Source organism: Musca autumnalis, unplaced genomic scaffold (assembly GCF_047663935.1).
Source record: "Musca autumnalis isolate F117 unplaced genomic scaffold, ASM4766393v1 scaffold_3, whole genome shotgun sequence".
Lineage (NCBI taxonomy): Eukaryota > Metazoa > Arthropoda > Insecta > Diptera > Muscidae > Musca > Musca autumnalis.
In genome coordinates this window covers 136,494,760-136,515,429 of record NW_027411866.1, presented here as the reverse complement: position 1 = coordinate 136,515,429, position 20,670 = coordinate 136,494,760, and the positions used below count along the sequence as shown (strand labels likewise).

The following is a 20,670-nucleotide window of genomic DNA, read 5'->3' as shown; positions in this document are numbered from 1 at the left end:
ATCTCTTGGGACTTTGGGTGGAGTGACGTAGAAAGAAAACACGCATACTCCTCCTCATTCCAACACACCAATACTTGCATCTAGTGACCCTCCGCTCTCTGTTATTGGATGAATTATTACTCTGACGCGTTTCAGCCGTAGTGTCTGTCTTTAATTTGTTATTACTTAATAGAATTATTTTTTATGATTTTTTGCTTTCGCTCTCAAATGTATTTCCCCATCAGATGATGTGTATTGTAAATTAATTTTAATTGATACAATCAATTCATAGAAATGTCCATTAATTAATAATTATTATCATTTGTGTTAGGAATAAAGTACATGTTTGGAAATTTTCATTACCAATTAATTAAATTGCTGTCATAATTGTAATTATTAACTATTAATTGATGGATTTCAACAATATGTTAAAGCTATTGATAAGGTTCTTAAAGTCTTCGAAGTTGCATTTGATTTCAAATACAGTTGAATATTAACGGCTATAAAGAAAAAAATGCACCAAAAGGCAAACAAATAAAACATGGGACCTTCTTATACATAGAAGGAAAACCTCATGGAGGGTAGTAGGATTTCTTAGAGATAGATTTTTTAATCGAAACCCGGAGAGGACTAGAAGCTCTTTTGGTAGAAGACCACCAAGACTTTTTATTAAAATTTTGAAGGATTTGGAGGAGGTAAAACGAGAGGTAACCGGACATTTGAACTTGTCGACAAAAATGTGGACTAGAATTGAAGTTCAGTTCAAGTGTTGCGCAGGAGGTACTTGAAGGAATAAACTGACGTAGTCCATTATGGAAGTGGATCTTATTTTAGGAGTCATATATTTTCGATAGATATCGCGCCCACTCTCACGGCAGCGGTTTCTTTCGTACCGGATTGACCCGAAACCATAGTGTTTCTGCCAGCGGCTGCCAACCCAGCATCAAACCTATGCTTCTACGTGGGTTTCTATGCTGTTACAACAACAACTAGTCAAGAATATCCCCAACGAATACTAAATACCAAATTTCAGCCATTTCGGTGGAATATTGAGGCCATAACCTTCAAAATACCGAATATTGGGAGGTACCGTTCTATGGGGGCTATATAAAGGCGTGGACCTATACCGTAAAACTTAGGGGGGGAAAGTTGAATACCCCAACGAATACTAAATAACAAATTTCAGCCATTTCGGTGGAATATTGAGGCCAAGTACTTCAAAACACCGAAAATCGGGAGGTACCGTTCTTTGGGGGCTATATGAAGGTCGAAGACAGCCAAATTCCGGGGGGTGGGGGCGGATGTAGGTTAGCTGAATACCCGCAACGAAGACTTAATACCAAATTTTAGCCCTTTCGGTGGCCACAACCTTCAAAATAGCGAAAATCGGGAGGTACCTTTCTATGGGGGCTATAAAGACGTGGACCTGTACCGACAAATTTCTGGGGGAAAGTTATACCCCCAAAGAAGACTAAATACCAAATTTCAGCCATTTCTGTGTTTTATTTTGGCCACGACCTTCAAAATACCGAAAATCTGTACAAAGGGGGCTACATGAAGGCGTGGACTTGTACCGACGAATTTCTGGGGTAAAGTTTTATACCCACAACGAAGACAAAATACCAAATTTGGGCCATTTCGGTGTGATATTGGCTAGAAACTTAAAAATATCGAAAATTGGGTGGTACCGTTCTATGGGAGCCAAATCAAAACGTGGACCGATATAGCCCATTTGCAATACCAAACATCCTAGAAGTAATAGAAACCTGTATACCAAATTACAAAGCTCTATCTTAAAAATTGCTAGCTATATCTTGATTTCAACAGGCGGAAGAACGGACGGGCAAATAAACAGACGGACATACATACGAGTATATACACTTAGAATTTTACCCTGATCAATAAAACCAAAAAGGTCGAATAAACAACAACAACTAAACTGATCAAGAATATATATTTTAAAACCCATATTTCCTTTACAATTCCATTTGGAAAAAAACAGTTTGTACCGGAAGTTGTGAACAAGTATTGCCCATCTTCGAACTGAAACTAAGTTTGGGCAAAATATGACAAAGACCAAATCGGTTGATCACTTCGAGAGTTATCGTGCTCTCCAGCAACTACATATGGTGCCATAGGTGGTTTTTACACCTTTCGGGCTGTTTTCTCAAGAAGTACGGACTTGCATCTAAAAAACTTTTACCGTCGTAATTAAAGTGATTCTAGAGCAAGTCTTAAAGTGAACTTATCCGAAATTTTGTGTGGGAGGTACCCAAAGGAGTGGACAAATATAGTTCATTTTCGAATCTGATCTATATCTGGTAGATATATTAGGATGTGTAAAGTATGGACCAAATTGGTCACTCCCTTCAAGTGTTATCGTGCGCACAAATTTTCCGAACATTTTTGAAATTTTGTGGGGGAGGTACCTGAAGGAGTGATCAGATATGGCTTATCTTCGAACTTAAAGTAAGTTTGGACAAAATATCACGAAAGCCAAATTTTAGACCGAATCGGCAGAGCCGTCCGAGAGTTATCTTGCGCTCCAACTACTACACACGGTGTCATAGGGGCAAATTTCGGGCTGTTTGCTCAAGAAATATGGACCTGCTCCTGAAAAAACTTTACTGTTGTCATAGTGGTTCATAAAAAATTGCAAATTTTGTGTATTGTTACGTAAAGATATATTAAAGGTTTTTTTGTTGATTTTATGTATATTTAATATTGACACAAAGTACATACACTCAATAGAGATATCACAATATTTTAGATACAAGATTGAAATTTGGAACTGAATATAATACATTAGTTCTTGGATGTTTAGAATTGAAAATGAACCATATCATATAGTCCGATTACAAAAGTTTTTAACCAAATTCTCCAACAGAAATGAAGCAATAACTAAAAAAACTTTCAAGTGAATATTACGCATATAGATTTACGTTTTGGTGTATCTCGGAATTTTCAACCACGTTAGCTCTTATTTGACATTTTGGGTTCTATATCCCGCAGCGAATAGCTTTCGAAAGCCTTCTACATTTCGAGAATATCGTCAGTAATATGGATTTTGGAAATCCCTTTGGGAGGAAAACTTCCATGCAAAAAGTGGTGAAAATAGATCTAAGTTTGAACACAGGGATTTCATTCGCGAATATGTCGAATAGACATATACAGTGTTTGGAAGATATAAACATATATAACACACTAACTTCAGTCCCATTAAAAAGACTCCGAATCCAACTCGCAGTACTGTTTGAGACTACGCAAAACAAGGTCGAAAAAATATCTTTAAAAAAGCTCGGGAACATTTTAGCTAAATCCTGAAAAAATAGGTTAAGTCGAAAAACTCCATCTGATACATCAATGGTTGTTGTTCCCGCTTATTTCTATCTTAATATCACGACTATATGTTTATGTACTCGATGACCTTAAAAACTTTCCAAAGACCAATCACTTCTATAGGCATATCGTAAGCAAACCTATGAAAATTCATAACTTTTGTTTTCTGGAAAACAAGTAAAAAAGTAATAGTCGGGTTTGCCGACAGAGATATACCTTCATCCTGTGTGAGTTGAGAGCTTTATATATAGACTGATCGAATACGGGCTACTTAGCTTAATATCGAAACATTTTGGGGTATACAACTTCACGATTGTTTGAGTTAAGAATAAGTGCTTATGTTGTGCTCAAAAATTTGACTTCGATGAAAGCGCAAATATTTTGTACGGTGGGTAAAAGAATCGACTGATATAGTCCATTTTAGAAGTGGACCTAATTTTGGAAGTCATTTCGTTTAATATTTATGGTGTCAAGCCGTCAATTTAGAAAAATACGATATCGCTGTAAACAAGGAGCAAAATCGGTCAAAATGTGCAACGGCTCCTAGAACAGCCCTTAAACTACACTGACGTTCAACTTTTGTGAGGAATGTATCCGAAGATGTTGTCCCAAATAGACACTCTCGGTATTTGATATTTGTACGTTTGGAAGTCATTTTACGATGTTTAAAGTTTTGGTAAAATCGGATAATTGAAATTTTGTGTTGGAGGTACCTGAAGGAGTGAATCGATATGATTCATATTCGAACCTAATCTATGTCTCGAAAAATTCGAATTGGACTTTCGAGAGTTATTGTGCTCAAGATTTTAGGGAAACATTTTCAAGTTTTGCGGGGGAACTGTCCAAAGGAAGTTTCGACAAAATATTGCGAGATCCAAAGTTTGGACCAAATCTGTTGATCTGTTCGAGAGCTATAAGGGGCTCGAGCCAGACGGACGGACGAACTGGTATAAATCGGCTCCAAATTGCTTGACGCGGGTTTCGTCAAAACATATAATTAGTCTAAGAACATTATTTCGATGATGTACATTTTCGTTAGACTAACGGCTGAATATCACGGTGCTGTTGAATCATCGTTAAATGAAAGGAGTTTACAACGGATTCTGAAACAGCAATTTTCATAGACGAGAAAAATCCAAAGACAAGAAGGGAGGGATTTTTAAATAAATCGCGGTCAAAGTTCACATTTTTAGGTTTTCGCGATTTTGCTTGAAAACTGCAAGTCCAGTCGAAATGGGGCTAAAGAAAATATTGTAGCTGTGATAATTTGTTGTTTGATTTGTTCCTAGGTTCTACCATTTTTGAGATATAGAAGTTCTGGTCAATTTTTTAGGTTTTTTGACAGGTTTCCACTATTTGCTTCAACACAATAAGTCTTATCGAAATGGGTAAGATTGGTTTTCCTAATTTTTTCCTAGGTTGTACCATTTTTCAGATTTATAAATTTAAGTTCGGAAATTGTAGTCATGACATTGTTTTATGAGGAACTTCTATATCTCAAAAATGGTAAAACCTACTACGACCACCTGCTCCCCCCCCCCCCCCCCCCTGCATACGTCACTGATTAGGGAGTAGGAGTTCAAAATTGTTTGGTCAGTCTAATATCCATGTTATGATATAGCCCCCTTATTACAATACCGCATGATTTTGAGCATTTTAAAGTTTTTACGTACAATATCTGACCAAATTATCCGCAAATTGGTAAAAAACGTATCCTCCAAAATTGTAGAAATAGTTTCACGTTTTGGTATAGCCCCCATTTAACTCCAAGGTTCGTTGTGTTTCAAAGCCTGTAAAAATCGACTGGTTTTGCAATTTTACAGTAACACTGATCTGGGTGAGCTTTCTAAGACCTGATACCGTATAGTTGTATTATGACAATATCTGTCTACTTTGTAACCTCTCAAGCCAATAATGAAGCAAAAACAAGTGAGCAAAAGCAATAGTAGGGACGGGGCCGACCATGTGATACCCTACACCACTACCCTTGTGCATAAGCTTTTCACTGGTAAACATTTCTTTTAGGGAATATAAACCGACTACCACCAAAAATAATATGCCTCTTTGTCTCTGGGACCCCCATAAGCAACCAAAATTTCGTGACCATCCGATCAAAATTACGACCTGTAGCTTGATTGCAAAAAAAAAATGTAAGAATAGGATGCATTACCGACTATTGTGGTATCTCCCTTGGTTGACCACCTTCGCCAACCTGCTTTATACCAATGTAAAGGTAATATTTTCTTCTTCCATTTGACAGAGATATTGGCTTTGAAATAAAACGTAGACCTTTTCTCCAAATAAGTTTTTGCCCATTCCGACCCTTGAATATTATCCGACCATCATTAAAATCAGTAGGCTTCTTCCTCTGTGGGGCCCCCATTAACCCCTATACTTTCGTGACGATCCGATCAAAATTGCGACCTGTGGCGTGTTTCCAAAAAATCGGAATTGGGATGCATTATCGACTATTGCCATATCTCTGCTATTTGACCACCTATGACAACCTAATTTACATCGTTGTAAAGGTGATATTTTCTACTTTCCTTGCCAGATTTTTCTTTTGATATACCTCTTGAAGAAACAGAGATATTGGCTTTGAAATAAAATGTTGTCTTTTCTCCAAATAAGTGTTTGCCCATTCCGACCCCTAAATATTATCCGACCATCACCAAAATCAATATGCTTCTTCATCTGTGAGACCCCCATTAACCCTGAAATTTTCGTGACGATCCGATCAATATAGCGACCTGTAGCGTGATTTCCAAAAAAAATAGAAAAATGGGATGTATTACCGACTATTGCGATATCTCCGTTATTTGGTTACCTACGCCAACCTAGTTTGCATCATTGTAAAGACGGGATCTTCTACTTTCATAGTCAGGCTTTGCTTTTGGAAATTTTTCAACCAAAGCTGGGATATTTGTCAATATAATTAAAATCGCAAAAATGAAAATTGGTGTTTTATTTGCTACTATTGCGATAGCTTCGTTGTTTAATCACCTACGAGCACCTACTTTACATCATTATTGATATTTTCCGCTTTCGTTGTCAGGTTTTGCTTTTGGTATACCCCATATAGAAGCTGAGATATTGGCTTTGGAAAAAAACGTTGTCTTTTTATCCACCTAAGTTTTTTGCCCTTTCCGACCCCTAAATATTATCCGACCATCACCAAAAGTCAATAGGCTTCTTCCCCTCCGGGACCCCCATCAACATCCAAAATTTCGTGACGATCCGATCAAAATTGCGGCCTGTAGCGTGATTACAAGGTTTAGATGGACAGACGGACAGACGGACGGACTGACGGACGGACACACATAGCCAGATCGACTCAGCTGGTCGAGACATTCATTTTGATATATATAAGTATGGGCCTACGACCATTATTTCGATGCGTTACAAACTTTTTGGCGAAAACCAACTTATAATACCCTCCCCACATAGTGGTGTAGGGTATAAATATGCCGTCATGCGCGTTTGTGTCTTAAGTCTTTTGTTTATTTAGTCATTCAAATTTTGTTTAACTTTATCATATCAATTTTATCATTTCATTATAATATACTGCGAATAATATTAACATAAAATAATCATATTTATTTTAATATTTTCATATTTTACGCTTATCTCCGCAGGTTGGTCACATAAAAACCAAAAATAATGAATATTACATTGAGCCATCAAAACTTCATGCCGCAGCCCACAATGTTAACGGACATCCGCATGTTGTATTTCAAAGATCATCTGTTAAGGAAAAGGTAATTACTGAAATTTGCATTTGTGTTGCATGGCATGGAAGACAAAAAAAGATAAAGACGACGACGAAGACAACTTTGTTTAGGTGGGCTGTGCTCTCCTATATATGAATGAACTAGAAAAAAGACAGACGGACAGACAAAAAAAATGCAAGCCAAAAAATATGGTGGCATACAAGGCAGGCAGGAAGACAAACAGACTCTATAATGGCCAGACAGACAAATAGATGAACTAAAGAATGAATGGTGGACTACCACTAAATCCAGTTAAAAGACAAAACCATATAAACATCTAGACAAATTGCCAACCCACAATGGAATTGAATTTTGTCCGAAATACAAAGATACTTATAGAGAGGGAGAGACACGCACGGGGAGAGAAACGACTAAAAATGTCAATGCTTAACAAATTTAAATAAAAAAATCTTGACATTAATGCAACAATAATTTTATCTTTTTTCTTTCCAGACAGCAAATAAAGATCAACACAAAAAACAGCAGCATCATCTGCATAAGCAGCAACAACAACACCATCACCACCAACAGTCATCCCATAAATTGTTGCAAAATGAAGCGAAACGTCAAAGGAGAACTTTAAGTAATTGTGGCACCAAGGAACCACGAAGACGCATAGAAGCTCGCCTCGTGGAATGGCAACCGCAAGGCAAGGTGAGTGGGTGCATTATACATTTTATTGAGTTGAATGGGTGGGGATTTGTGAATGAAAATATGTTTTTTTTTATGGGGGGCAGGTAGGTAAGATGTCATTAAAAACTCCACGTTATATTATTATTTTATATGTTGTTGCATACATTGTTCGTCAGGAAGTCTTTTTTTCAATTCTACGCTAATTACACCCTCAGCCTTAACGCTAGAAAGGGTACATATATACACTTTGATACGACCAAAAATGTGCCTCATCGAAATAACGGTTTTAGACCCCAAGTATATACTCTCGAAGGGAGCAATTGATTTGGTCTAAACTTCGCACATCGTGTTAATCCTTCCAGATATATACCAGGTTCGAATATGGACTATATCGGTCGACTCCTTCGGGTACCTCCCACACAAAATTTGGATCGTCCAGAAATTTTTTCAGTAGGTTGTCCTTGCTTCTTCCTTAACGACGGTACATTTATTTTCTATACTTCTTGAGATATTGGCCTAAAAGCTCCAAGAAACCCTGACGGCACAACCAAAATGGCAATTCCGCAAGTTAATTCTCGCAGACTTTGCACATCGTATTATTTCATCCAGTCATGTATCAGGTAGCAATATGGACTATATCGGTCCACTCTTTCAGGTACCTCCCTAGGAAAAAGTGAAGTTTTAGATCGCATCGTTTTGATTATTTTTTCAGTAGGTGGTTCTAGCGGCTTCATTTACATCGAAAATTTTAGATTAATTTTTTGACCGCACTACCTGTAATTTGGCATTCCCAGTGGTCACAAAACTTCTTCACTAAAAGTTGTCAACATAGGTCCATGTTTTGGTATAGCCCCCATATAACGGTACCTGCCGATCTTTCGGTATTTTGAAGAATTTCGCTAAGTTTTTTGATTAAACTACCCGTAATTTGGCATTTGAAGTTCCCACTGGCCCCGAAACTTCTACACCAAAAATTGTCAACATAGGTCCATGTTAATTTATAGCCGCCTTATAACGGTACGTCCCGATTAATAGGTATTTTTTTTATTGAACTGTCCGTAATTTGACATTTGAGGTTTCCTGCAGTAAGAAATCTTTTCCACGGAAAATTGTGAACATAGGTTCATGACGAGCATTAAAGCCCCCCAAAAGCGAGCCTATAACTTGAGGTACAGCTATTTATCGTCGGGGTGTATACGTTCAGTAACTCTACCTCAGCAGTTACACATCTGACTGCTACACCCATACATTCAATGTACTGTTCATTAGAGCCAGGCTCAAGCGAGATAGGTCTGTATTGAACAGACTGCTGCTGTATGAAAGGTAATCCCCCACATCCACTTCTAGCGCGATCCTTCCTCAGTATGTTGTAACCATCACAACGCTGCAAGATGCGGTTGTTGTTGAGCTAGGTTTCCACCATCGCCACGACCATGATATTGTTCCGATTCATGAAGTCCACTATTTCTTCGATCTTACATCGGAGACCTTTGAAATTAAATGGAAAAAAGAAGAATTTTCAGACATTGGAACAACAACGGCTGGTGTTACGTTTTGCAAGGCCAATAAGGACGCCCCTACCAGAATTAGCGGTGAGTGTCCTAGTTCGCCAAGCATAACCATCGTGTCACCTGGTCTGACAAATGACATCACCTGGCAAGCTGTTTTTTTTATCTTGCATCAGACCATCTCCCATTCCGCCTGATTTTATCACCTCTGAACGCCACATTTTCGTCAATCTTGGGAAAGCTAATTGGCCGAGTTTTAGTGAGTTCACTAACCGCCGCTTCAGAGATCTGCCAACCCTTTTGATGTTCGGGTAGCGGAAAAGGCGTTACGAAATATCATCGCTGCTGCAGTCGCTCGCCATATCCCAGCTGGTTGAATACCCGAAGTGAGAACAAACTTCCCAGCAGAGGCGTCGGGAATATCAAATAAGCGTGATGAGCTTCGTCGTGCCAACCCCGGTGACCCCAGAGTCAGGGAGCTGACAGTAGAAGTTAATAGGTTGATCAGTGAGCATAAACGGAAGAAGTGGTTAAATCGTCGGAAGAGTTGCAACATTGGAGCCGGAAAAAGTGACTTGTGGGCAACGGTTAAGTCACTCTCGAACCCTCGAAAGAAGGAAGATAGGACCTTAGTTACGTTTGGCGACGTTACCCCGACTGATCCGAAGAGGTGCTAAAGTTCTTTTAATATACAGTTTATGGAACACCCCAGGAGTGATAGGGCGAAGAGAAGGGAACTACGTCGTATTAGATGAATGAGGATTAACGACCACAATTTACAATGGATGAGCTGCAAATGTCCTCAGAAACGTAAAATCATCCAAAGTATTAGGCCCTGGTGGAATCTCCATATTAATGGTGAAACAGCTGGATGACCCGAGAGTAGAGTATCCCACCAAAGTTCTCAACCAGTTGCTAGCCACCCACATCATTTCCGAAGCCTGTAAAATCGGCAGGGTGGTCCTGCTACTGAATCCAGCCAAGGATGCCAGCAAGGTGATTCGTACAGGCCGATTTGGCTTTTGTCCCCATAGCAAAGTCCTTTTAGGACACTGATACTTTAGTCCTCCTGAGCGTCAGAAACAGCTGTCCAGTTGCCGATCATCAGCATGGATTCCGTAAGCTGCACATCACGACAACAGCGCTGAACGCCATCTTCACACATATTAGTCGAAGACTCAAGCAGAACAAGCCTTGCGATAGGTCATTTTTGGTGGAGCTGGACTTATCAAAAACCTTCGATACTGTCAAGCACTCCACGCTGTTTGAGGACATAGAGCTGACTACACTCTTGCCAAGTTTGAAACGTTGAATAATAAATTATATGAGTGGACGCCAGTCGTCACGAACAATAGCTCCCGGCCCAGTAGAGTGAAACAGGGAATTCCCCAATTTGGAGTGATATCTCCGGAACTGTTTAACATCTACATCTCGTGTATTCCGCCCCCATCTAGATGACATTGATATCGTATGTGGATGATTGTACGATCTTATTGTCGCGTATCTTACCTGATGTCAACTGTGAAAGTCTGAACTCCTATTCGCTTTTTCCTCGCGAAGAAGTGAGAACTAGATCGAATGTCATGGTCGCTGATAGCAGTATTCCAAAAACTAACTATCCACAAATTCTTAGGGTCACATTCGACAGCATTTTCACGTCGTCCGCGCATGCTACAGCTATCTGCGTCAAGCTGAGATGTAGGAACAAGGTCCTTAATTGCCTAGCCGGCAGCACTTGGGGTGCAAATAAAAAAACCTTGTTGGTCACATATGCGGCGCCAGTATGGTACGCAATTATATGTGCAGCTCGATGGAAAAGCATTCAAACCAGTCAGAATGCTGCCCTGAGAACTGCAACATGGTGTCTCCTCGTGTCTTCAGTGGACCATCTACATGAGGAGACAAAATGTTTCCAGTACAGAAAACAATGACATGCTTTCGTTGCAGTTCATGCTCGGGTATTGCAATGAGAGCCATCCTAATCACCATATTGTGAATTGGGGGGTCCTATCCACCATAAAGAGATTAGGCATATCAGAAGGGATCTTCATGATCTTGAAAAAAAGATCCAGCGTTACAATATAGAACCCCTACATCAACAAGCCTATCAAGCAGGTTTAAAAACATCCACACGGATTCAGTCGCAGACGTCATAAACACTTATCGTATGAATACGATCCTCTGAGAACATCCCCCGTATATCGCAGCTGAGGAGCGTCAGATGCTACGACGAAGAAGAGTAGTTTTGGCTCAACTACCCTTGGACTGGTGCTGTCTGAATTTCAATAGGGCAAGGATAAATGACACCGTACAAAACATCTGCCCAGCATGCGGCACAGGCCCGCACGACACACTGCATCTATTCAACTGCACTGCCAAACCTACTCGACTAACTCCAGTATATCTGAGGTTACATCCCAGAGAAGCAACCACATTCCTAGAACTGGAGAAAGGCCCAGAGCCTGATTAAACAGGAAACGATGGCACAAACATATAAATACTGTTACAACAAAAATATCATAAAAGTTCTTCAAGTTCCAAGAATGTCAATATTGGACAACATCTTCGCATATCCCTCTCACAAAACTTAAACATTTTCGCTTAATTTCGGTTTAAGGGCTGTTCGAGGATTGTTGTGTAGTGACGAACTTTGATACAACCTTTGCACAAATCTAGTTCAAATATGGACTACATCGGAAAACTAGCTTCGGTACCACCTCCACCATCTGTTCGTCGGTCCACCACTCCTGTTATTGGTCTTTTACAGTCTAGTTTTGAAAGTTTTCAATGAGAAGACAACCTTTTACAGATTTTCTGTAGGAGGAAGATATTTTAGGGATGAATTCACTTTCATTTTTTTACAAAATATTATTTTATTTTATATGTTTTCCATGGGAATGGTTTTTCACCAAAGAAGACTTATGGTCTTGGTTTTTGTTTTGTATAGAAAAAGGACCTTCTAAAGATCTTCTGTGGGAAAAACACCTTTCCTGATTGTGTATTTATTTTTAAAGGGCTCTTTTCCCTTTGAATATCTTTAAAAAGTCTTCTTCCAATAGGAAAGGTATTTTTCTAATAAACGATTGACGGAATTAATTTATTAATTTAATTTTTTTCTTCCTTTCCATCTTTTCCTTAGTTAAAAATTCAAGGTGGACGTAAAATAAGACGTCTCCATCATCAGCAGCCACATTTCAAATATGAGACAACGACAGCGGATGTAAAACATCAAGAATACCATAAACATCAAACAACAAATCACCAGCAACAGCAAAAACAGCTACATTCGGAATTTAACAACACTAACAGCAACAACAACTACCACAACAATTATATATCAAGCCAACGCAATTTTGGTCCAGTAACACCATCCGCAATAAACATTACAGCCGAAACACACAGACAACAACAGCACCACCAGCAACAGTCACAGCAACATCACCAACATCAACAACGTCAACGCATGAAACGTTCAATTAGCAGCCCACGTCATGTTGAAACTCTAATTGTTGCCGATTCGACAATGGTTAACTTCCACGATGAAGTTGAATCGTATCTTTTGACCATAATGAATATGGTCTCCGCACTCTACAAAGATCCCAGTATTGGTAATGCCATAGAAATTGTTGTAGTGAAAATAATACTCCTCGAAGAGGATGAAGCACATCCAGATTTAAATTTAACACAAAATGCCCAACAAAATTTGGATATGTTCTGTAGGTGAGTAGAAGAAGTAGTAGTAAAAAGAATTTATCTAGTATGGGGACAAAAGCAACAACAAGCCAACAATGTACTACATAACGTATCTCATTTATATACAACTCAATTCGTATCCAATTGTCATTGGTCACAGTGGTTAAGACGACAACAATGACATCAAGGTTAAGAAACTGAAGATAAGTTTTTATAGATGAGCTGGAGAGAATCTTTATAGACAAACTGGATGGAGACTTTGGAGCTGCGGGAAGTTCTTATATACGAGCAGAAGGGAGTTTTTATAGACGATCTGGAAGGTGTATTTTATACAAACGGGATGGAGTGCTTATAGACGAACTGGACGGAGTTTTTATGGCGACCTAATCGGAGTCTTTATAGACCAGGGCTGAGCTCGCATGTGGCTAGCACATACGCAAATTGTGAACACGTACTCTTAATTTTTGTGAACCATGAATAATTAAACATTTATGCAATTTTTTTATTTATTTATTTTAATAATTTGCATTGTGGATGATTATAGACAGCATTAATATTTAAACAATTTTGAAATAAGTAATGAAACATCAAGAAAAATTAAATATTAATTCTCCCTTAAATTTCCCTCTCTCTCCATTTTGCTCAGCCATGTTATAGACCATCCAAATGGACTCTTTATTGACAACCCAAAGGGTGTCTTTGTAGTAGATCCAAAAGTGGGTCTTTATACACATCCCAAACGGAGTACTTATAGACGACCAAAAGAGCTTTTTTATAGACAACGTAACGGCGTTCCTACTTGTTTATTTTCATATTGAGTGGTTGTGCCTTTTATACTTTCCTTATATAAATAAAAAATTCAAAAAATTATAAAAACTATAAAAAATATAAAATATATAACATAAAATTTAAAATAGTAAATATAAAATATAAACAATTTTAAAATATAAAGTAAAAAATATAAAACATAAAATATAAATTATAAAATGAATAATATAAAATATAAAGTATAAAATATAATACGTATATAAAATATTAAATGTTACACATAAAATATAAAAAAATAAAATATTAAAAAATATACAATATAAAATATAAAGTAAAAAATATAAAATATAACATATAAATTATAATGTATAAAATATAAAAAATAAAAAAATAAAATATAAAACATAAAATATGATATAAAACATAAAAAATATAATATAAAATGTAAAATACAACATATGAAATACAAATCATAAGATATAAAATATAAAACATAAAATCTATTATATAAAACTCAAATGACGTTCGTACGTGAATCAAAAACTCGACCAATTTACCACCGATTTGCTTCGCGTTTGTCTTAAAATGTTCGTATTTATCCAAGGAAGGATCTGACGTATTTTATTTTTGAGATATCGCGAAAAATACGCGAATATTTGCAAAAATATATTTTGAAGAAAGATTGTCAGAGAAAATTGTCTCAAAATGTTCCTATTTATCCAAGGAAGGATCTAACGTATTTTATTTGTGAGATATAGCGAAATATCCGCGAAAATTTGCAAAAATATATCTTGAAGAAAGATTGTCAGAGAAAATTGTCTCAAAATGTTCGTATATCCAAGGAAGGAACTGACGTATTTTATTTTTGGAATATCGCGAAAAATACGCGAAAATTTGCAAAAATATATTTTGAAGAAAGGTTATTAGGGAATATTGCCTCAAAATGTTCGTATTTATCCAAGGAAGGATCTGACGTATTTTATTTTTGAGATAGGGCGAAAAACCCGCGAGAATTTGCAAACATATATTTTGAAGAAATATTGTCCGAGAATATTGTCTCAAAATTTTCGTACTTATCCAAAGAAGGATCTGACGTATTTTATTTTTGAGATGTCGCGAAAAATTACAAAAATATATTTTGAGGAAAGATTGTCAGAGAATATTGCCTCAAAACGTTCGTATTTATCCAAGGAAGGAACTGACTTATTTTATTTTTGAGATATTTGATGTATGTCCACGCTATGTATGTCCAATTTCATTGAAGTTTGGAATGTGGTTTAGAAATATATTTGCCAAATTATATTAAATCAGTTGAGATTTGAATAAAGCTCCCACATATGTGGCGCTAAGCGCCAAAACGGAATAACGCACATGACAAAAAAAAAAAAAAAAATCAAACAGGCCATAAAGATCTAACCTATTGAAATAACTACTAAAAAATTCCATATTGCATTGAATAACAATAGGTTTTACTTCCTTCTAAAATAAGACAATATGTTTTTTTTTTGAATGTATTGCAAAAGGTTCCAGTTACATCTTTATAGCGCCTCACATATTTTCGATATTGAAATCGGTTAATATTTGGATATAGCTCACGAACATATTTTCGGCAGATTTCACGTATTTGATGCAATAAACGCGCTATGTATGTCCAATTTCATTGAAATTTGGATTGTGTGACGGAATTTGGTGTAGAAATAAGTATACCAAATTATTTTGAGATCGGTTTAGATTTGAATATAGCTCCCATATATGTATACTAACACGCTATATAAATATGCCCAATTTCTTTGAAATTTGGACCGTGTGACAGAGTTTGATCTACAAAAAAATTTGCTACATTTTGTTGAACTCGGTTAAGACATTGCTCTCTTATATATTATCCGCCGATTTTATATATTTGAGGAACCAAACACGCTATACAAATTTATTAGGCAATATATAATGAAATCCAGTCAGATTTAGTTATAGCTCCCCAACATATTTTCGTCCGATGTCATGCATTTGATGTATCAAACACGCTATGTATGTCCAATTATGATTGAAAAATTAGATTGAAATCTGTCAAGATTTGTAAAATATGTGCAGAACTGATTGCACAGTTCAGATTTCAGCTTGTTCTTTTATTAAAAAATATCACACGTGTATTCATAAGGAATAATAATAAAATATTGAATTTCTGATTCGTTATTTAAGAGGCGATTTTGATGTCAGTAAAAGTCTTCATTATAGTTCGCGTGTACATATAGTCAGAAAGAAATTAACCGAGGCTACATTTACTAAACACCACATACTAAATGCCACATACCACATAAGAGTATAATTTGTAAATGTGACCTACGTAAGAGTACCTATTTTAAGAGGAGCGTTACCTCCTGCACCATACAAAAGTACCATGTTATGCTCCATACATAGCACTGAACGGGTAGGAAATGTCTCCATCCTACATTTATGCATTGTGATATAAAAAAAGGAATTTAATTATTGGCATTTCTTTATAATGTACCTTATTCGGGGTAGCGAAGCACACCGGGTTCAGCTAGTATAAAATATAAAATATGCAATATAAATTAAAAATTTAAAATATAAAGTATAAAATTAATTAATTGCAATTGGTGTTACTTTGTACGCTTATAACTCGAGAACCGCCGAACTGATTTTGACAATTCGCACCAATTCGGAATGGTCTCATGGCAGAAAAGGATAAAACCTACAAAAAAATCTCGAAAATCTGCGAAAAATTTGCAAAAATATTTTTTTGAAGAAAGTCAATTTTTCCACACATTTCTATCGAGCTTTGCGTTAGGAGTATACCGTGACACCGTGTTTCGTCAATTTCTGAAAGTTGTATAGACATTTTTATACCCTCAGCCTTTAGGCTAGGGAGGGTATATACTAGGCCGGGGCGATTTGAAAACCTTAATAGGCCCTTCGCGTTTCTGATTCCTGGGGTTGAACTGAGCAAAAAAGTCTACTGGACCATATGTCTACGATGAAAATCGAGCCTCCCGATTTTGACTTTAAGTTTTTTATTGACGTTTTTTTGATATTTTGGCATATAACAACCAAACCATTGGGATTTTCGATCCAACACAAAGACAAACATTGTAGCCAAGACAGTAATTGAAAACACTCTAATACATCGCAAAAGCATTGGAACGCTCCTTCAGGCAGTTTTGGCCTTAAGAATGTGCAAACTTTTCGGAAAATGTCGATAAATGACATTGTGCTACAAAATTTGACCCGAAAAATATTCAAGTGTTCTAATGCAAAATTATATCATGTTGGGATCCATGGACAACGACAATGCCTTTATTTCGTTTGGGTCACTTCGTTTTATTTTTTTATAGCGGTAAAAGTAGTAAAAATCTGGGTTTCTTACATTTTCAAATTTAAACGGGCATATCTTATTTTTTCCACAACGGATTTCTTTTGATCCTTCTTCCTTTTAAAGGGGTGAATAATGTCTTTTGAATAAGCTATTATTGTTTTAAATCGCTTAACAAATGGCTAAGTTATAGTGGTTTATGTCTGAAAACCCCCACAAAAAAACCTATAAAGGAATTTCTCATAATTTTCAAAGATATAATGTTTTTTTTGTTTTGTTCAATATTTATTTTGAAAATTATGAGAAATTCCTTTATAGGTTTTTTGTGGGGGTTTTCAGACATAAACCACTATTGCGATGTATTAGAGAGTTTTCAATTACTGTCTTGGCTCCAATGTTTGTCTTTGTGTTGGATCGAAAATCCCAATGGTTTGGCTGTTATATGCCAAAATATCCAAAAAACGTCAATAAAAAACTTAAAGTCAAAATCGGGAGGCTCGATTTTCACGGTAGATTATGGTCCAGTGGACTTTTTTGCTCAGTTCAATCCCAGGAATCAGAAACGCGAAGGGCTCATTAAGGTTTTTTTGCTTCCACACAAATTCCACCCTAGTATATACACTTTGATACGATGAAAATGTGCCTCATCGAAATAATGGTTTTAGACCCCAAGTATGTTTTGACGAAATGTGTTTCAGACAATTTGGAGTCGATCTAGCCATGTCCGTCCGTCTGTCTGTCGGTCTGTCTGTCTGTTCTGCTGGCTGGAGCGCACGATAACTCTCGAACGGATGAACCGATTCGGTTCAAATTTTGGCTTTCGTAATATGTTGCCCAAACTTAGTTTAAGTTCGAAGATGGGCAATATCGGTCGAGTCCTTCCGGTACCTCCCCCACAAAAGTTCGAAAATGTTCGGAAAATTTGTGCGCACGATATCTCTTAAAGGGGGGTAACCGATGTGGTTCATACTTTACCCATCGTGAAATATGTACCAGACTTAGATGTGGTTCCAATATGGACTCAATCGGTCCACTCCTTCTGGTACCTTCCACACGAAATTTCGGATAAGTGCAGTTTAGGACCATCTCTCGAATCGCTTTGATTTTTGTTTTAGCAACTTGTATTCACCACCCCCTACACGACGGTAAAAGTTTCATCAGGGGCACGTCCATACTTCCTGAGAAAATAGCCTGAAAGTTGCAAAAAAACCCTATGACACGGTGTGAAGTGGTTGGAGCGCAAGATAACTCTCGAACGGATCTGCCGATTCGGTCCAAAATTCAGCCTTAGTAATATTTTGTCCAAACATAGTTTGTGTTCGAAGATAAGCCATACCGGTCCACTCCTTCAGGTACCTCCCCCACAACATTTCAAAAATATTCGGAAAAATTGTTCGTACGGTAACTTTTGAAGGGAGTGGCCGAATTGGTCCATACTTTACACATCCTAATATATCTACCAGATATACATCAGGTTCAAATATTGACTATATTAGTCCACTTCATGCAGTACCTCCCAAACAAAATTTCGGATAAGTTCACTTTAAGACTTGCTACTGCATTGCATTCGCTGCCTCACTTACGATGGTAAACGTTTTTTCAGGGGCAAATCCACACTTCTTAAGCAAACAGCCCGAAGGGAGTAAAACCCCCCTATGGCACCATATGTAGTGGCTGGAGATCGACTTCCATAATGGTCAATGTTGATCCATTCCTTTAAGTATTTCCTCTGCACTTTAATCTAATAATCATTTTTGGCGGTTTATACGTCCACAATTTTTAAAACCTTCTAAATACATACGTTTTTTGGGAAAAAATAGTTTCAATATATCATTGAGCTAATATGAATCGGGGTGCACTCATTGATATGAGAGAAGTCTCCCCTTGTCCCGTATGGGATGTTTGTGTTTGTGGAACAATTATAGTTTCAATATACACATGCTGAGGGTATATCTCTGTCGGCCAAGCCGACTGATACTTTTTTTACTTGTTTATTCACAATCAAATCGATTTTCATTTATTTTTAAGCGTCTTTTTAGAAAATGAACAGCGAAAACATTGTTAAAAAGGGAGAGTTTAGTTTAGAGTTTGTAAAGATTAGTAGTGGTTTCGGTCAGATTCCGATTGAAAAGATGAAGATGATAACGCAGGAAATTGGAGGTACTGGAGATTTTTTGGTCGAATTATGTGACAAATATTCTGTTATGGGCGACATAAGGAAGTAAATACGTATTAAACAATAATTTGTCTGTGATATTAATTTGAATATGTTATTTACAATGCAGCGAGTCAGTTTCTATCTTTGGAACCAAACCCGCAATGTAACATGACCTCGAAATTAAATACAGGGTGGCCAAGTAATCGCATGAGAAAAGTCACGTGTTAGTGTGGCAAGACTCCAAGTATCCAAAACACACAATAAACGACAGCTGATAGCATAGCTCTGCTAACAAGGAGAAATGTTCCAATTACTGGATTGTGCAGTCTCAATGAAAATACAGTTACCGCAGTTGTCCGTGCATTGTATCTAATTCCGAACTTGCAATGAGAAGTTGAAAGAAAAGCAGATTGATAATAATAGGTCCCTCTGTTCAAAATTGGTTAATTGATTAAAACGCAAATTTAAATGAGCTCTAATAACTCAACACCTAACTAAATAATAATTCAACGTTCGTTACTTGTTGCTACTTACATGATATGTTTTTTTACATATGTGTTGTCACGTTTACATATGTGTTGACACATATACACAAAGTGACAACACATATGTAAAACGCATATCGTTTAAAGTAGTCATTATTATAGAAGCCAGGGTTTCGGAGTCGAGGTATTTTTGGCTCGACTCCGACTCCGACTCCAGTCAAGTTTTTTTCACGACTCCGGCTCCGACTCCGGGTCGACTCCGATAGTAAATTCCTATACCACTAAAAAAGAATAAAATGTTCACAAATGTTTAACTTTTTCCTATATTTTGGCCTATACTGTGTTAGTTTTTCCTTACATATTCATTAGAAAGGGCATTCGTTCGAATACATTCGAACTTATCAATACTGTTTCTGCCAAATCTTACATTGAAAAATAGCAAAGTTAGAAAGTTTATGTCGGTTTTCCTTTTTTGCACGAGTATATTCTGGACGAAATTCTTCCGCGTGAGAAAATCTATAAGCTTTCAAAATATGTGAAAATGATGGGTACAATGCAAATCGTAAGGACTACATGCAATAAAAACTGTAAGCAATTCACGACCAAGTTTCAAACTCGATTTAAGCCAACATTTAATGTGCTTAGCCTTAAAAGGAGACCCCAGTTGTAAAGCTCAATAAAAGCCATTTTCATGATTTTTCCGAGAAAACTACGTAATTTTGGCAGATTTTTTTCTTTATCTGAAAGAGAAAAATATTACGAAGTTTTGAAGCTAAAATCTGCGCTCACATTTTGAACTTTGGTGTGGAGTGGATTATTTTATTGAAATATTTGAGATATATTGTGTACGCCACTCAGCACGTAGGAGATGGATGTTTTCTGGAACTGAAAAATTAGCAAACGATGATATTTCGTGCATGAAAATATTCTACAAAAATGTTGCTAGGAAAATTTTATGTAGGTTCGGTCCACTAGGACAAGAAGTCGACATTGTCATGTTTTCAGTGTC

General features: G+C 37.0%; 1 protein-coding gene across 2 annotated transcripts in view; it reads left to right on the top strand.

Moving 5' to 3' along the window:
- Positions 1-20,670, top strand: part of AdamTS-B (ADAM metallopeptidase with thrombospondin type 1 motif B) — a 174,300-nt gene that overhangs the window by 87,795 nt on the left and 65,835 nt on the right. For both annotated transcript variants that reach the window (XR_012411506.1, XM_073974524.1), the window contains exons 5-7: positions 6,954-7,076; positions 7,542-7,742; positions 12,369-12,949. Coding sequence is in view for 1 of the 2 variants with exons in the window: in XM_073974524.1 (XP_073830625.1) it covers positions 6,954-7,076; positions 7,542-7,742; positions 12,369-12,949 (905 nt within the window). In the remaining variant the exon portion in view is untranslated. The remainder of the gene's footprint in view (positions 1-6,953; positions 7,077-7,541; positions 7,743-12,368; positions 12,950-20,670) is intronic.